This window comes from Chiloscyllium plagiosum, unplaced genomic scaffold, assembly GCF_037043375.1.
Source record: "Chiloscyllium plagiosum isolate Xiang-an unplaced genomic scaffold, Cpla_swu_hap1 HiC_scaffold_30, whole genome shotgun sequence".
NCBI lineage: Eukaryota > Metazoa > Chordata > Chondrichthyes > Orectolobiformes > Hemiscylliidae > Chiloscyllium > Chiloscyllium plagiosum.
In genome coordinates this window covers 27567671-27586813 of record NW_028270168.1, presented here as the reverse complement: position 1 = coordinate 27586813, position 19143 = coordinate 27567671, and the positions used below count along the sequence as shown (strand labels likewise).

General features: G+C 39.7%; 1 protein-coding gene across 2 annotated transcripts in view; it reads left to right on the top strand.

Moving 5' to 3' along the window:
* The window catches only part of LOC122563653 (calcipressin-3), a 152366-nt gene extending 137933 nt beyond the window's left edge, over positions 1–14433 (top strand). For both annotated transcript variants that reach the window (XM_043717672.2, XM_087976841.1), the window contains exon 4: positions 6158–14433. In XM_043717672.2, coding sequence (XP_043573607.2) covers positions 6158–6315 — 158 coding nt within the window. In that variant the 3' untranslated portion in view covers positions 6316–14433. The remainder of the gene's footprint in view (positions 1–6157) is intronic.
* Positions 14434–19143: the final 4710 nt, after the last annotated feature.

The following is a 19143-nucleotide window of genomic DNA, read 5'->3' as shown; positions in this document are numbered from 1 at the left end:
AGTTAACTACATTGGCAGGCAGGGCATTCCACGCCTTTACCACTCTATGACTAAAGAACAATCTATCATCCCTCAATTTGTAGCTATGCCCCCTTGTACAAGACAACATCCTAGGAAAAGACTCTCACTGTCCACCCTATCTAATCCTCTGATCATCTTGTATGTCTCTATTAAATGCCTCCTTAGCCATCTTCTCTTCAATGAGAACAGACCCAAGTCCCTCAGCCTTTCCTTATAAGACCTTCCCCCCAGACCAAGCAACATCCTGGTAAATCTCCTCTGCACCTTTTCCAATGCTTCCACATCCTTCCTGTAATAGGGTGACCAGAACTGTACACAATATTGCAAGTGAGGCCACACTAGCATTTTGTATAGTTGCAGCATGATATCACAGCTCCGGAACTCAATCCCTCTACCAATAAAACCAAACGCACTGCATGCCTTCTTAACAGCACTATCAACCTGGATGGCAACTTTCAGGGATCTATGTACATGGACACCAAGAACCCTCTGCACACCTACACTACCAAGAATCTTTCCATTGACCCAGTACTCTGCCTTCCTGTTATTCTTCCCAAAGTGAATCTCCTCACATTTATCTGCACTGAACTCCATTTGCCACCTCTCAGCCCAATTCTGCAGTTTATCCAAGTCCCCCTGCAACCCGCAACATTCTTCTACACTGTCCACCACTCCACCGACTTTAGTGTCATCTGCAAACTTACTAACCCATCCACCTATGCCTGTGTCCAAGTCATTTACCAAAATGACAAACAGCAGTGGTCCCAAAACAGATCCTTGTGGCACACCACTAGTAACCAGACTCCAGGCTGAATATTTTCCATCAACCACCACTCACTGCCTTCTTACAGAAAGCCAGTTTCTAATCCAAACTGCTAAATCACCCTCAATCTCATGCCTCCACATTTTCTCCAACAAACCTACCATGTGGAACCTTATCAAAGGCTTTACTGAAGTCCATGTATACCACGTCAACTGCCCTACCCGCATCCACATACTTGGTCACCTTCTCAAAAAACTCAATGAAGTTTGTGAGACACGACCTGCCCTTGATGAAACCATGTTGACTATCTGCAATCAAATTGTTGCTTGCTAGATGATTATAAATCCTATCTCTTATAATCCTTTCCAAAACTTTTCTGACAACAGACGTAAGGCTCACTGGTCTATAATTACCTGGGTCAGCTCTACTGCCCTTTCTGAACAAGGGCACAACATTTGCAATCCTCCAGTCCTCTGGTATTAAACCTATAGACAATAATGACTCAAAGATCAAAGCCACCGTCTCTGCCATCTCCTCCCTAGCTTCCCAGAGAATCGTTGGATAAATTCCATCCGGCCCAGAGGACTTCTCTACTTTCACACCTCCTAGAATTGATAACACCTCCTCCTTATTAACCTCAATCCTTTCTAATCTAATAGCCCATATCCCAGTCTTCTCCTCTACAATATTCTCCTTTTTCCTGAGTGAAAACATGAAGTTTACATACTTTACATACAAGTTACCTCAGGAGGAGTCTTTCATGATCTTATGGCCAAATCTTTGGGTTTGAGGCACATTTCAGTGTTTTCAAGAAATTCCAATTTTCCTTCACACTTCAAACTCCTCTGCAGCAAAACAAAGGAGGCTGGTTTTTGGTCAAACTGCTCAGCTCCAGGACATCACTGTGGGACCTCCTTAGGAACCTTCCTAAGTCCAACCAAGGAGATTCAGCTGTTTCATTAATGGACTTTACTGTTCCACAAAGTTGCAAAAAGGAATGTTTGCTGATGATTACACAATGCCTAACACCATTTGCGAGTACTCAGATGCTGACCCACTTTATTTTTAATGACGAAAGACCTAGAAAACATCCAGGCTTGGGCTGATAATAGCAAATAACATTTGCAGCATAGAAGTACCAGGCAATAGAAAGCTCCAACAAGAGAGTGTCTAACCATTACTCCTTGGTATTCAATAGAATTTCTATTGCTGAATCTCCACCGTTGGCAAGAAACTGAACTGGACCAGCCATGTAAATACAGAATCTTCAAAAGCAGATCAAAAGCTAGGAATTCTGTGGCAAGTAACTCATCTCCTCTATTTCCAATTTCTGTCCACCATTTGCAAGGCACATGGCAGGAGTCTACTGCATCGTACTCTGCTTGCCTGGATGACAGCAACTCCAAAGATATTGAAGAAGTTTGCCACCATCCAGTACAAAGCAGTCTGCTTAGTGGCATCCCATCCACCACCTTCACCAGTTTTTCTCTTCACCACCAATACATAATGACAACAGTGTGTACCACCTACAAGATGCACTGAGGTGACTCAGTGAGGCTCCTCTGCCAGCACTTTCCAAGCCTGTGATGTCAATCACCTAAAAGGGCATCAGATAGATAGGAGTGCACTACCTGCAAATTTTCCTGCAAACCGTGCACCATCCTAACTTGGAGCCATATCACCTCCTTCACTGTTGCTGGAACAAAACCTTGGCACTCCCTTCCGGACAGCACTGTGTTTGTCCTTCACTGCTAGGATTACAAATGTTCAAGAAGGCAGCTCACTATCACCTGCTGTAAGGCAGTTAACCATCAAGGCTGGATGAGCCAGTGATGCCTACATACCATCAATGAATCAGATCTTCATCACCAACGCTGTATCCTACCAAAACGGTGGCACGGTGGCTCAATGGTTAGCACTGCTGCCTTACAGCGCCGTGGATCCAGGTTCGATTTCAGCCTTGGGCGACTGTCTGCGTGGAGTTTGCACATTTTGTGTCCGTGTGGGTTTGCTCCAGTTTCCTTCCACAGACCAAAGATGTGCAGGCCAGGTGAATTGGCCATACTAAATTGTCCATAATGATAGGTGCATTAGTAGGGGAATTGGTCTGGGTGGGTTACTCTTCGGAGGGTCGGTGTGGACCTGTTGGGCCAAAGGGCCTGTTTCCACTCTGTCGGGAATCTAATCTGAATACTGCATTCCATTTTGCTTTGCTTCACTTAAATGGCTACCTGGCCGGTTACCAAATCAGAAGTCAGTTAAGGAGTCCAATATTGAAGTTAAAGAAGAATAATTCTGAAGGAGAATCAAATTGGACTCAAAAATCTAAGTCTGCCTCTCTCCACAGATTCTGCCAGACCAGCCGAGTTTGTCCAGCACTTTCTGTTCCTGTTACAGATTTCCAGCATCTGCAGTACTTTACTTTGTGAAGAAGAAGAGCAAGTCTAGCTTGAAGTCAACCAGAAAAATGAACAAACTATTAGAAATCGTGGTTGGTTGGAAAAATAAATCATACAAATACGCCAGAAAGAAGTAGAGACTAGAACAAAGTAGAATGTGCTGTGAGGCACTCTATGTTATGTGTTGTATGCAATCCAACTGTAAAGATCTACATTCTGAAAATTGTTACAGGTTTAAATTACTCTACCACATGGTTCTTCTAAGAACGGCAGAATACATAGCTGCATACCATACAGGCTTTATCTTGTGGAACAATTTCATGGCCCATAGCATTAGAAGGTTTCTGATCAGTCAGATGAATCCCTTCAGCCTTCCTGTTAACAAGTTTGCTTCACCCATGACATCTGGATTACTGCAGCACCTCCAGAAATTGTCAGCATTGTCACCAAATGAAAATGTAACTTGCAGCAGAGAGGGTCCTACAGAATATTGCTTCAATACCTTTGAAGTGCTGTTTGATGCTTTGTTGAGTTTTTTTTTGTGTTTGTTCATTTTACAATCCCTGTGTAGATGACAATTTGGTAATCCAAGTTGTGGTTGGAGCGCTTGGAGAAAATATTTTTATGTGATTCTGAATGAAGTGACTGCCTGTAGCTACTGAAACCCTTCACCATGTAAACCAAAAGCAGTGGGTAAGGATTTATTGTTAGAGATGATTCATGAGTAAGCTCTGGATGACTATAAAGGTTTTTTGAGTGAGTCTGCTCACAATAGTACTGCTTCCAATCCCCGCACAATACACTTTCCAGTGAGAAGGCAGCACAAAAAAATTCTTTAACCAATCTATGACCTAAAATCAGAAGCTAGCTAAGAGCTCATTTCAGACAAGATGGTGTCAGACTAGAATGTTTCAGCCGGAGCTCACCTGCTCCATTCATTTGTTTTTTTTTTCTCCTTTCCTGCTTTTTTTTTCTTCTTTTCCCTTGATGACGCCCTGAACTCCTGGCCTCAAGCGCAGACTTCCAGCCGGCGAGGCATCCTGTCAACCATCACGCGGGGGTCTACTGGCCAGACTTGGTGGTATCCCAGCCTGGCAGGGTCTTAGGTCGAGGCCCGGCATAGTCGGGAGGCTGGGTGCCAGCGTGGACTGGGCTGGAAGGTCTATTATTCTGATCTTTTTTTTCTCATTTATTCCTACAATCCACAATGCTGGACTTTTCAATTTCTTTATTCTTCTAACTTTTTTTTCCGAAGAACTTGTACTGAAGAATCTGTACCTAAGATAGCACCGTCAGTGGCATCTTGTAAACTTTTCACTGTACTCATTTGAGTACATATGACAATAAAGGTAATTCATGTACACAAAATAGCCCCACAAAGCCAAAGCTAGCTACAATTTATCTTACAATTGGATGACTGAGAAATTACTAATGTAACTGGCCAGGAACAACCAGCCTATCTGCAAGTTTTTTTCCAGCAAGAAAGCAGACAGAGACTGAGGGCCCTCAAAAGGACTGGTGCATCAGTAGTAGGAGTGGGTGGGTAGTTTAAAGCAAGCAACACAGTCAAGCCACTGCATTGTCATGACAGAGTCATTTCCAGTGCTAAACCAAGAATAGCTGCAGCTGGGAGCCTGTCAGCTCCCCTTGGAATTTGCAGACCATTAACAAATACACAATCCTTGGAAGGATTAATACACATCTCTAAAACAAAATGGAACATCATTGGGCAGCACTTGGGAAAATCATTCGTAGACTATTTCATTTATCAATATATTAAAAATTTTGAGTTTGGGTGAATTTCCTGCCTGCCCAATATGGAGAAGTGGTCATGTAATGATAACATCATTGGAGTAATAATCCAGAGGACCAAGCTGTTGCTCTGTGGGTATGGGTCCAAATCCCACCACAGTAAATGATGGAATTATAAATTCAGTAGATAACATAGAATCATAGAGTTGTACAGCATGGAAACAGACCCTTCAATCCAACTCATCCATGCTAACCAGATTTATAAATTAATCTAGTCCCATTTTCCAGCATTTGGCCCATTTCACTCTAAACCCTTCCTATTCACATACCTTTTTAATATTGTAATTGTGACAGTCTCCAACACTTCCTCTGGCAGCTCTTTCCATACACTCACCACCCTCTGCGTGTATGGAACGAATCCTTGTGTCAAATACTAGGTCAATTTAAAACAGTGTTTTCATGATCGGCTGGACTTCAGACCCAAACCCCTAGGAGACAAGTCGAAAAAGAAATGTTTCTGAAAATGGGAACAGAGTTTTTCTTGCATATTATTCCCACAGGAAATATCTTTGGCAGCATAGAGAATTTTAGCCCTGTCATTTTGAGTATCTTCTATTGGCAGAAGAGTGTAATAACAGTGTAAGAAATTTGTTAAGAAATTGTTTAATCTGAGATTAATGATATTAACTGAAGTTGAAAGTCATGTGGAGGTAGCCACGAGGAAATCATGATACCAACTTTTATAATGATCTAAAACTAAAAACGTGATCCATCTTAAAGCCTTAAAGTGTCTATTTATTCTCAAATATTAGTAGATCCTGAAGTTAGTTCCTTAAAATGCACCCAGTTCACATTTTTGAATGGCAGGAGGTATCTAGAGCCTTCAAACTTATACAATCTTAATACAGCAATTAATGTTTAAAAATGCTTTTTTTTTCAAAAGAATTGTGGTTTCAAGTAAATGTTGTGATTGTATAACTGGGACCATCTCAGATTTTGTCAGTGACTTACTATAGCCATTGTCTCTTTCCTAGTCGTCTGAGCACACGCACACAGAATGTAAAAGGCGTTGTCGTCGTTACACTGAACACTCTGTTTAAAGAAATAGAAAATGTTTTCTCTCTTTCAGAAAGAAAAGGGAAAACTCCTTCTCCTAATTTAAGCGACTTACTTTCATTTACCAGTGTCAAGTTATTGCTGCATTTCCTCCTTTGTCCTGTAGGTGACAAGTACGAGGTGCACACAGGAACAGAAGGCACTCCAAGTGTTGTGGTTCATATCTGTGAGAGTGAAAATGAAGATGAAGGTGCAGTTAAACTGCCAAAACAAAAAATAGTTCAAACAAAACGACCAGATAATGCACCAACAGTGAACAAATGAAGCGTCTGTCTACCTGCCTCCTCTGACCATATCATTTACTGCAGCAACAATTTAATGGCTGTTTTTTCTTTTCTTGAGGACTGTTTGTCCATCGTTATATGAAAAAAAGTAGTAATTTAGGTGATTTCCTAATAAAAGAACAACTGTAAGGATTCCTTTTTTGTGGCTTTGAAGCTTTATTCCATGTTCACCCAGTTTGGTCCGACCTCACCAGACACAGAATGATGTTGGCTGACAGGGGAACCAAATGGCAGGATTGCTTCCCTCTCCTCAAAAAGCTTCAAATCCATAAAATTGTTATGTAGCTTCAGTATTTGATCAAAGCTTTATTTCAGCCCTTTTCAGATGTGTGAATTGTAAATGTCGCTATTGTCTCTTTTGCAATGTTGTGTTCTGTATTCTCTGTCTTGAATGTTGTTCTGAACAAATATTGACCATAGGAAGCAATACAAAAACTGTTTGCATCCATAGTCTTGCAATACTTCAAGCTAATTAGATTCTAATTAGAGAAAGAGACCAAACTGTTGTGAAGTATTCTTCACCCCCTCTCCTGTATTTCCCCACGCCTCCCCATTTCCTTCCCAGGAACAGTGGTGAGGTGAAATAGTGATGCCATTAGGCAGCTCACTTTCACAATTGAAATGAATTTCAGATGATGCAGTTTGTGCTTGATTTTTTTGTCTTTTTAATAAAATCAATTCACTGGCAGAAATGAAACTGATGAGTCTGGAAAGGTGTAGCAGTAAGTCATGCTTGCATCTGTAGAGAAAGTTGTCATTGTTTCAGGCCTGTATGCTTTTCCAAAATTGCGTTTGCAGGTTGAACCAAGTTAATGCCACTCAATGAACAATGAGGCACCAATGAATCATGTTTGATAACCCATAAAGCTTTAAGGCAAATACTTTGGCATGATGTGGCATCTCATGGCAAACTCCACCCACTTCTACAGTTCTCCAATTTGACTTGATTTGTTCACTGAGTATTGCAATTTTTCATAAAAGTGTCTGGAGCTAATGAGTAGATCTAGATGATATGTTATTTGCCAAACAAAACACTTGCTCTAGCAATGATTTAAATAAAGAGAAGCATATATTTGCTGAGTAGTTTCTGCTCAATTAACATCAATTACCTCTGATAGTTCTTTATTGCATTAAAAATGAATTATACATTGAGTTATGTAATGTAACTACACAACAAATTAAATTTAAAAAGCACATTAAGTAGTTTTTAAAATGTGGAATTAGATAAAGTTTGTCTTAAGCAATGAGTTAAGAGTAGACTTCAGGATATTTGTTTAAAAATTCAAACTCTCTATACAATTTGCAAAGTATGCATTCTGTGAATTCTGAGATCAAAATGTTTTGATTTAAAATTAGGATATAAAGAAAACTTATTCTTACGGAATATTTGTGTAATATTAGAATTTCTACAAATGCAGGTTCTATTTGTCATTGCAAACAAAATTTGTGTAGACTATTTTCAATTGAATCTAGCTCTTGGCTTGAGTGGGGTGTATAGGTAATGCCTTAAATCTAATTTTAATAGCAATCTTTGTTATCATTCCGATTGTGTGTCAAGGTGGCTGCATTCATTAGACAAAAATTCTAATACAACGTCAGTAATGACCAAACCTGCAAGTGTAGAAGTTTAAACTGATCTTGTGAATTTTAAATCACTGTTAAAGCTTTTGGTTTTGACTATGATATTGATTGAATATTTAAACTGCTCAGATAGCCAGTTTGCAAAGCCTGTACTGGGTTCTATTGTAGATATTTCTATATCAATCTGTTCAAATGTGTTATGACATGCTGCTAGAGCAGGTGGGACTTGAATCTAGGCTTTCTGGCTCAAAGATAGGGACACTACTATTATACTACATGAATTCCAACCCCTGACTCCCTCCTAGGTTACATTGTAAGATGTTCAGTGCCAGCTCCATAACAGCACATAAAGTAGCCTCCTGTTTTCTCTGAATCCCTTTATTTGTTGAGTCTGATATGTTCATTTCCAGTTTTTCATGGGAATCCCTTGTCCAAGGATTTCAATCTCATGACTTTAATTAGTGATCTGTTCCTGGCAGAAGAGAGATATTGTGTTCTGGACTGGATTTGTTTTCTGTGTCACCTCAACAGTAGGGAGCCTGCATAAGCAGAACATTCATCAGAAAAGGATCTCAATGGTTTCAACTCATTTGGATGATCAGGGTAAGACAGCAGTAGCAAAGAAAATGCTGACATAGAAGCAGAATGTAAGGATAGCGCAAACTGGAAGACTAGCCTTTATTCTGATTGAGGAAAGATATTTACTACTTTAATGACCACATCATCTCAACTATGATTCTGTGTGCACTGTTTGATTGGTTGTGTGGCAGAAAGTGCAGAGGAGGACAGTATTTTTCCCTGGAAAGAGAACATTGTAGTAGCTGAATCCATCATCACTGTTCACAGTGTGTGCCCCTGTCCCACCTCCCCAATCCCCCGCCCCCCACCCCACCCCCCAAAAAAAGATCAAAAGGCTTAGCTGTTGTTATTAATAACTTCAATTTTGTGAACATAAAGCAAGATACTTACTGGTCTGAGGAAGGGTCACTGAACCCAGAATGTTAACTCTGATTCCTCCCCACAGATGCTGTCAAATCTGCTAAGCCATTCCAGCACTTCCTGCTTTTGTTTCTGATTTCCAGCATCTGCAGTTCTTTCAGTTTTTTGAAGATAATTACTCAACTAAAATTATTTTTGCACTGCTTTATGGAATATAAAATAATCTGTGTTCCAGTCTCTTGCAGAAAATGTACCTTTTCAGCCCCAGACGATCAGTGTTTACCATCAAGTGTTTACCATCTGGTATTCATATGAATAGATTGACATTAAAATTGCAATATTGCAAGGAAAAGTGTAAATTTAGGGCAATATTTAATGTAGGTGACGGGAGGTCTCACTCACCAGCTGAGAAGTGACTGGCAGTGCCACATTATCACTTTTTAGGAAGGCCCATTGCATTGTTCCAGGTAGGCACTGAATTGGGCAATGATGGGCTTTCCCTGGCATCAAGGACACTGAGCCAGAGGTTGGCAGCACTTCATATCTCAGCAAAACCACTGTGAAAGTGTGGTTGTTGCCATTAATGCATCCACCTGAGGCCCAAGGATCAGGGAGGGACCCAGGCCAGAGGTAAACAATGTCAGGAGGAGTATCACAAGGAAAAGTGGAAGGTGATCAGTCAGCAAGAGCAGGGGGTTGGTGCATGGTTTCCACCTCACCATCCTAGTGTTAGGTCTATCAATCATCCTGCCTTTTTTGGGCTTCCCACGTGATAAGTCTCCCACTTCCATTAATAAATATCAGCAGCATTGGGGTGAGGCTCTGAAGTGGGCAAGGCATTTATTGCCTACTTAAGGGCCTCACTTCACAGTTTAACAGACGGTTATCCATGAGCCTTTTGCAATGAACTGAATTGGAGCAGCGAGTGGAAGGTGGTTCAGTTCCCATCCACCACTATTTGTCCTTTTGTGAAAGAAATCTGCCACCCTTACTTGGTCTGACCTTCATGTGACTCCAGACCCATAGCAATGTGGTTAACTTAACTGCGTCCAGGAGATTAGGGATAGGCAATAAACGCTAGCCTGCCCAGCATTGCCTATATTTCATGAACAAACTTTTAAAACATTAAAATAAAAACATACCTGCTGCCTGATAAACAACCAGCAACTAAACTCACCACAGAAATCGCATTAAATTCTATCCAAAGAATTGTTCATTGCAAGTATGTAAACAAGTGAATATTTGAACAAAATGAGCGGCAAACTTCAAGCAATTTAAACAATGATTCTACTTGTCCATGCATAGGAGGTACACTGGTCATTGCATGACCAACTGTTAGAAAGGTGTTGGTGCTGTTTTGCCAGGCTACGAGGAGGTGTGTGAGAGCGGTACTGACATGTCCTTTATTCCCCCAAAAAACAAAGCGAAGATCAGTGACTTAAAGTTTGGATGACTACAGGCAGCAAATGAGCTGCAATGCATTGTACTGTTGATTTACCATAAATTTCCAAAATACTAAGTTCAATGTAATTGCAAGTTTAGGTGAGTATTGATTAATTACTGAAACTGGAAAAAGATGATGTTCTTTGCACCGTAGGAAAGTGGGATCCCCATAACTCAAAATGTGGGAAGTATTTGGCAACTAAAAATGTTTTATGTTATTAATTATAAAAAAAATTCTTCTTGTATTTAGTTTTTTTTTTGCCTCCAATGTTTCCTACAAGACCACATCCGTTTGTTTGAAAGTATATGACCATAAGATGTAGGGAGCAGAATTAGACCCTTCGGCCTATCAAGTGTGTTCCACTATTTGATCATGGCTGATATGTTTCTCAACCCAATTCTCCTGCCTTCTTTGCATATGCTTTCATCCCCAATGTGACAATGTATCCAGGTCAGTGCTAGGAATCATACTGAGTGGTGTCGGATGGAACTCATCCCCTTTTACAGATATGACTAGATATCTTCATAGTGAATTAGTGCACACAATTCTTTGAACACTTCAGTCAATTTTCCACCCCTGCCAAGGGTCCGTTCATTTGATGATATCTGCCTTGTTCCCAAATGAGGATTTCCACATATATTGATCCTGTGGCTGAATATTTTAATGGAGAATTGGAAGAACACAAGTAAAGTTGCCATGCTCCTTCCAAACCATAGGCTGCTCCGCCATTAGAGAGAGAGAGAGACAACTGGTAGTGATTTAACTTGAGGGTCACTATGCCTCGGGTGAGGGAAGAGGTTGAGAAGGTGAATCCTTCATGGTGTGGGAATGGAACCCATGTTATTGGCATTACTCTTCTTTCCATTCACCTGAGCTACCCCAAACCCCAAGTACTGAGTATTCGTATACATGTTTATTTGTTTTTATCTGAGGAAAAGCAAAAGTGATAAGAAATAAAATCTAATCAGTTTAGCAACTTCCAGAATAAGGAGAAAGTGAGGACTGCAGATGCTGGAGATCAGAGTCAAAAAATGTGGTGTTAGAAAAGCCAATCCAGTCAGGCAGCATCCAAAGAGCTGGAGAGTTGATGTTTCGAGTATCAGCTCTTCATCAGAGTTCTTCATTCCTGATGAAGTGCTTATGCTCAAAACGTCGACTCTCCTGCTCTTCGGGTGCTGCCTGACCCCCTGTGCTTTTCCAGTGCCACACTTTTCAACGTTCAGAATAAGGCTACCTTGGATATAATTAGTTAGGTCCTTCGAAGACCAACACAACATTTGTCCCAAATGTGGCAGGAGATGTCTGTAAGGTACTGATGTAAAGACAAGAATATCTGATATCTCTTCAATGTGTTAACATGGGGATGACAGGAGGATGAAAATATGAGGCAGTTAATGTTGGGAACAAAACTGGGAGAGGGGGAAAATAAATTCTGAAAATAAAGGTTGGGCAAAATTTAAATAATACTCCAAATTAGGCATTTGATGCAAAGTACAATAATGAGAATTGATACGCTGCCCTCTACTGTTTAAAATGTTTCAATATGTTCAAATAAACTCTCATTTGTATTATTGTAGCCCTGTTCTGAGAAGGATCCAAAAATCTTCGCTACATAATAGTTAAAGCTAACTTGCCACAAGTCCCTAAACCTCTCAATTCTTTAAATTATAACTTGTCTCTTTTGAAATAATTTTGTAATATTAGACTGGCATGGAATCCCAAGCACCAGATCGTGTTTGGTCCTCAGCCTCAATTTCATTTCTATCCCAAAATGTTACATTCTTGGACTCAACATTCTGGCTGAAATATTGGAATGAAGTTATGGTACAGAGTACTGAAGAAAGCAATTGTACAAAAATATGAAGGAGGAAGAGAATGACAAAAATGTCATCCATTTCATCATGCCAAATTAAAAGCCAATCTCATCTGTTCCTCAACTTCTCTGATATAACCAGTTACTGATTTGCATTTTTCAAAATATTAGCTAAGAGATAGAATATGCATCAGTTTTACTGATACACATGAAAGTAGAACAAACCTTTACATCTCTGATCAAAACCAGACCATACAGATGGGCTGATACTGACTGAACAGACTTTAAAACATAATGGCTGGGCAATCTTTGAAGTGTGAATCACCAATTCCAAATCAGAGTCTAACTTGAAATACAGCATTTAAATTCCATTACTTAATCGTGTAGATATATGGTATGACCATAATCATTAAGTGACAAGTATATTACAACAATGATAGATTTCATTTTTTACCAACCATGTTTAGGAATGTCACAATTTTATTAAGTTGATAGTTCCTGAAAACATTACAAAACTTTCTGACGACTGGCAATGTTATAAATTGTTTGAGGCAACCTATTCAGGTATGTTATGATGTACCTCTGAGGTAAGTAGGAGTTGAACCCTGACCTTCTGGTCTAGAGGTAGGGATACTATCACTGCACCACAATAATTCCTTGGCAGTGCTATCTACTGACCCAAATCTAGCATTTCTTTTTCTCTCTCTCTCTGTCCTTTCTCATTGTTATAGCAGATTCATTTACAATTATTATGACTGAGTCAGCATATAATGTACTGGATGGATTTTTTTTCACTCTGACCTACCTTTGGTTCTTTCTGCATTGATAACAGGTGTGTTTGGTATATTTTTTGTGCATTCTCTGTTGTTTCAAATAGTAGTTGCCAATTAAACTAATCGCACAGTTTAAGTTTTATAACCAGTTGTATTTATCATGCATGGATGCATGCCCGTTAAGTGAAGTGTTTGGAAGTAATCATCAATGCAGCCAGTAAGCAGTGTAACAGTTTTTGCTGCTGTCACAACACAAGCTCTAACCAACCGCCTTGACTCTCTAGTAAATGAAATAGTTTACATTTCAGGAAGAACATTAAAACAAATGAATAAAGCTATTGTAAATATCGCTGCAATTTCATGGCTGCATCAAGCAAAGTACTGCTTACTTTTGCAGAATGCATGAGAATGTGTAAATTATGCCTTCTTATTTTAAGTATTCTGAAGTTTAAGTCACTTCCACAATCTTTGGAACAATCATTTATTCACTGCAGTATATTCCTAGGTGTACTGGTGAAAAATAACAGCAATGTATATTTGTTATATAATCATCTATGTTTTGCCTTGGATTCTAAGAATCACTCAAGTACTCTTCAGTGTTCCCAATAGCAGTAGCCATTTAACCCAATAAACAGCATTCGTTTAGTTTTGTAGTTGATTGAGTATGCCATGAATGGAGTACAAGAATAAAGGGAAAATCTCAGATAACAAAGAGTCCCTAGTATGAGTAGACAAACTAGTCATGTCTCTACAAATTGCAATGCTCATGAGTTCTGTATCTTTCAACCTACACAGACACTACAAACTTGCCATCACTGCTCAGAATTCCTCTTATTTATTCTAAATAATCTTCTTCTCCCAATACGGCTCAAACACATGATGGTAGATGCAAAGTATTTCTTGTACCTTTTCAAAATTCTATATGAAGTGTCCCTTGGTTACTGTTATTCGGTTGCTGGGTTTTATTTTCCTTGTACTGTGCATTTATTTTCATTTTAGCACAATTCTGTATGCAATGGACAATCTTATGTGAGAATCAATTCAAACCTATTTTTTCTGCACACTACGTCCTGCCAAAAGATGATAAAACTGTGAAAAGGTGAAGCAAATTGTTGAGAATTATTAACAGATCAAAAGTGATTGTAGGTACAATAGATATTTGTATTGTATTTGAACAAGAAATGCAGAAGGTATGGGTGCAGATTAAGTATAACTATTCCAAACATGAGATTGTAACACAATCATTATTGTTCAGGCTTGAACTTGCCTTTTCTCATAAACTGACATAAGACCTGTGCTGTTGGGTGTTGTGTAAAATATGGAATGGTGTAACTGGATTGGTACATTTTGGTACTGGCCAACTTCTACTGCTATTCATTGCTATTTCTGTAATATTTTGTTTAAGTTATGTAATCAAGAAAACAAATGTTACTGTGATATGCCTACATGTTCCACAGTAAAGCCTGTCTTGTCAACACTGCTGTTTGTGCACTGGTTACAAATTTCTCAACAAATAAATTTGATCAGCATGCTGCTGTAAATAAGTTATCACTTGTTATCAATATGTATTTATTACTGAAATCATTTCAATTCAACCCTGTATGTTTTTGTACAAAAGTGAGACTGTTCTTATCAAGACAATGGCTGATGTTTGTTTGTGTAATGCACTTACTTGGCTTTGAAAATAGCTGTGGTTACACCTCACTAGGATAATGTGATGGATATCAAATTTGCCATTTCCACAGTTGTTACAATAGTTTCTCAGTGAAAAATTAAATATGTGACCAAAAGGACTAAAGAGCTCAAACCTGCCATTTTGAGCATAGTACAAGTTTGACATGAATCCAAATTGGCAAAATGTTCCTCTCCCTGAAGTAACATGGCCAATGGCAAGAAAGTTGGGAAAATATAACTAAGAATGAAAAACGTTGACATCTAGATGCCAAGAAAGAATGACCTGGTTTTCTATGTGAGCTTTAAATGACAATTTCAGAATCTCACAGATGAACAGTGACTTCCTTATTTCCATGTAAATGCAAATTTTTATTAATTCAACTTGCCTCATTTCCAACCCATTTCCGATTGTTCTCTCCTTCCCTGAGAAGCTACAGGGCATAAGTTTTTGTAAATCAGAGCAGGTAACTGCTGGCTAAAGTTCAATGATTCCTTGACCTAGCCTTCACCTAATTCTGTCTTCACCACAGTGTCTCTGCATGCTCCATAGATATCAACCTCCTCTAACCGTCATCCACACAAGTTAGCATCGCCAGTATCACACAAACATGCCTACTGTCAGTCCAACTCACATACTAATTCAGCCCTTCAGCACTTTAACTTGGAGGTTTGGGATACCTAGGACTTGCATACTTCTGCTAGGTGGCTTTGCATGGAGCAAAATATATGCATCCCGATAGGATATCTTATAGCTCTTAGCTTGATTTCTTAGTGTTCACTCATAACTTGTGGCGCAGATCAAAATTGGCAGGTATGACGTGGTAGGCATCACGGCGATATGGCTGAAAGCTCAGAATTGGGACTTGAATATTCAAGGATTTACAATTTGTCAAAAAATAGGCAGTTGGGCACTGGGGGTGGGGTTGCCTTATGAGGAAGAAATGAAGTAGGGTCAGATGGTATTGAATTTGTGTGGGTGAAATTGAACTGCAAAGATTAAAATAAAGTTAGCATTATGTACATGCCCCCAAACAGTAGTCAGGAGCTTGGGTGCAAAATACACCAGGAGATAGAAAAGGCCAACTCCAGTGATCATGGTGGAGTTCAATATGCAGGTGGTCTGGGAAAATCAGGTTGCATTGGATTGCAAAAAAAGGAATTTGTAGAATGCCTATGAGATGGCAAATTGGAGCAGCTTGTGGTAGAACACACTAGGGAGTAAAAGCAATACTGAATTTAGTGTTGTGCAATGAGGCAGACTTAATAAGGGAGCTTAAGGTGAAGGAACCCTTAGGAGGCAGTGATCATCATATGATTGAATTTATTGTGCAGTTTGAGAGGAAGAAGATAGAATCGTGACAAGTGGTGTTCCATAAGGGTCAGTGTTGCGACCACAATTTTTCACTTTATACATTAATGATCTAGATGAAGGAACTGAGGGCATTCTGTTTAAGTTTGCAGATGGGTAGAGGGACAGGTAGCATTAAGGAGATGGGGAGGTTGCAGAAGGATTTGGACAAGTTAGAAGAGTGGTCAAAAAAATGGCAGATGGAGTACAACATGGGAAAGTGTGAGGTCATGCACTTTGGTAGGAAGAACAGAGACATGGACTATTTTCTAAATGGGTAGAAAATTCAGAAGTCTGAAATGCAAAGAGAGTTGAAAGTTCTAGTCCAGATTCTGTCAAGGTAAACTTGTGGGTTGAGTCAGTGGTTAGGAAGGCAAATGCAATGGTTGCATTTATTTTGAGAGGACTTAAATATAAAAGCAGGGATGTACTTCTGAGAATCTATAAGGCTCTGGTCAGACCATATTTGGAGTATTGTGCGCAGTTTTGGGTCCCATATCTCAGTAAGGATGTATTGGCCCTGGAGTGAGTTCAGAGGACATTCACCAGAAATGTCCCAGGAATAAAAAGCTTAACATATGAGGAATGTTTGAGTGCTCTGGGATTATACTCAACGGAGTTTAGAAGGATGAGGGTGGGATCTAATTGAAAGTTACAGAATACTCAATGGCCTGGACAGAGGCGATGTAAGGAAGATGTTTCCATTGGTAGGAGAGACTAGGACCTGAGGGCGCAGCCTTAGAGTAAAGGGAAGACCTTTTAGAATGGAGATAAGAAGAAACTTCAGCCACAGAGTGGCGAATCTATGGAATTCATTGCCACAGAAGGCTGTGGAGGCCCGGTCTTTGAGTACATTTAAGACAGATAGATAGGTATTCTTGATTATCAAAGGGATCAAGGGTTTTGGTGAAAAAGCAGGAGAATGGGGTTGAGAAACTTATCAGCCATTATTGAATGGTGGAGCAGACTGACTGGGCTGAATGGCCTAATTTCTGTTCCTATGCCTTATGGTCTTATAATGTGCCAGATGTCAACTCTGCTATTCCCACAGTTGTAAGAAAAGTTAAAGATGTTACACAGAAGGAAGCAATGGCCTTATGGTATTGTCACTGGAGTTGTAATCCCATCAAATGCTTGTATTTATGCTCAATGAAGGTTTGGTTGGAGATTCCTCAAACATTCCTCATACTCTAATGGTTGGAGATATTGTTGGGGAAAAAAGAAACATCTGGTTTATTAATGTCCTTTTGGGAAGGTGCTGGCTATCCTTACCCAGTCTGGCCTCCATGTAACCCCAGACACATAGCAAAGAAGGTCAATGTCCTGTCACTTAGGGATGAGCAATAAATGCTGGGCTGGCTGTTGTCACCCATGTCCTGTAAATGAATTTTTAAAAAATTGCTTTTCAGACCCAGATTAGCAGAAAACATGGACCAGGTATCTGTAATTAACAAGAATTATTGATTATTACAAGTAAATAGACTGTAGCTACAGGTAAACAATTCTGAACCATTGTCATATAATCTTTCTGGTAAAAATTCTAATCCTATATAAACTCTACATTCACACACAAACAGGGAAATAAATATGAGTGTTCTGGAGAGTGGGAAGCACTGAGAAAGGCAGGTTAGTGCATCTTGTTTACAGAATCTACTGAAATTAACCTTATGCTAATCAGAAGGCTGCCTCTCACCCTTCCTTGTCTTGATGCTTTTATTGATTGGTCGGAGGCTCAGGGAGATTGGTTCACACTTATAAAAAATCTCTGATTTATTAATTAATTGCTACAACTTACAACTGCTGAAGGGAAAATAAATTGGCTTTCTTTAGGCTTTTACTGCAAAAAGTAGAGAGAATTCCTGGGCTGGTGGGCATCTAATAGCTTCAGAACTCTGAACAAGTTAAGAAGAAGGGTCACTAGGCCCGAAACGTTAATTCTGTTTTCTCTCCACAGCTGCTGCCAGACCTGCTAAGCTTTTCCAGCAATTTCTGATTTTCTCTCTTTATTCAGGAATGATGAAGGGGTTTTGCCCGAAACATCGATTTTCCTGCTCCTCGGATGCTGCCTGACCTGCTGTGCTTTTCCAGCACCACTCTAATCTTTGATTCTAATCTGCAGTATCCACTCCTGCCCTTATAAACTGTTTTGTCAACCTATCGTTTTACCTTCTGGATTCTGTGCACAAGTATCTCTATGTCTATGTTGCTGCACTTCTTCTAAAATCGCACAATTTAGCTTGTCTGGTATCTTTCTTCCTATCAAAATGAAGCACCTTACATTTCTCTGTATTGAATTCCATCTGCCATTTCCATTAGCAAATATAACAGCAGTGAAAGCCTCCCAGGAGGTACGAACATACAAATTAGGGGCAGAATTGTCTGTTTGGCCCCTCAAGCCTACTTCACCATTCATTAAGATCATAGCTGATCTGTTTGTGTTTCAAATTCCAGTATGATTCCCTTGCAATAACAAGAATGCATCCACCTCTACCATATTCAGTAACTCTGCCTCCACCTGGTTGTGACGCTGAGAGTTCCCAAAGTTGCACAACCGTCTGAGAAAACAAATTTTCCGTTCTCTCCTGAATAGGCAACCACTAATTTTAAAGCAGTACTGGACTCATCCACACCCTCTCCTGTTCATATTAGTTAGACCATTCAGGATTACACTATATATACTGTTCACCTTATCAAACTGTTCAGGGTCTTAGATAATTCAATTTAATCACTCCTCACTCTTTTGAACTGCAATAAAAAAAAGTCCAATCTATCCAACTTGCCTTATAAGATAGATATTGCTGGAAAACCTGAGCAGGTCTGGTAGCATCTGTGGAGAGGAAAGCAGGGTTAACACTTCGGGTCCAGTGACCCTTCTTCAGAACTGATTGTACTGGGAAGGGGTTGTTATATATGCTGAAGATGGAGTGAGCGAGGGGGTGGAGTAAATGATAAGTGGAGATGGAGCCCAGAGAGAGAGAAAAATGGTTGGGCAGACAAAGGAATGGGTAAAGGTCAGCTTGGGAGAATGAATAATGGCAGGGTTGGGATATCTTCTCAGAATGGACTAGTTCGACCGAAGGGTCTGCTTCCGTACTGTACATCTCTATGACTCTATGGGGTCTATTAGTGGCACGGTGACAAAAGGAAATAAATTTCATTGATTGTATCCAATAAGTCACCAGCAGTTGTCCCTTTTAAATGATTTAGAACCCTATGATTCAATAGGACTATGGCAA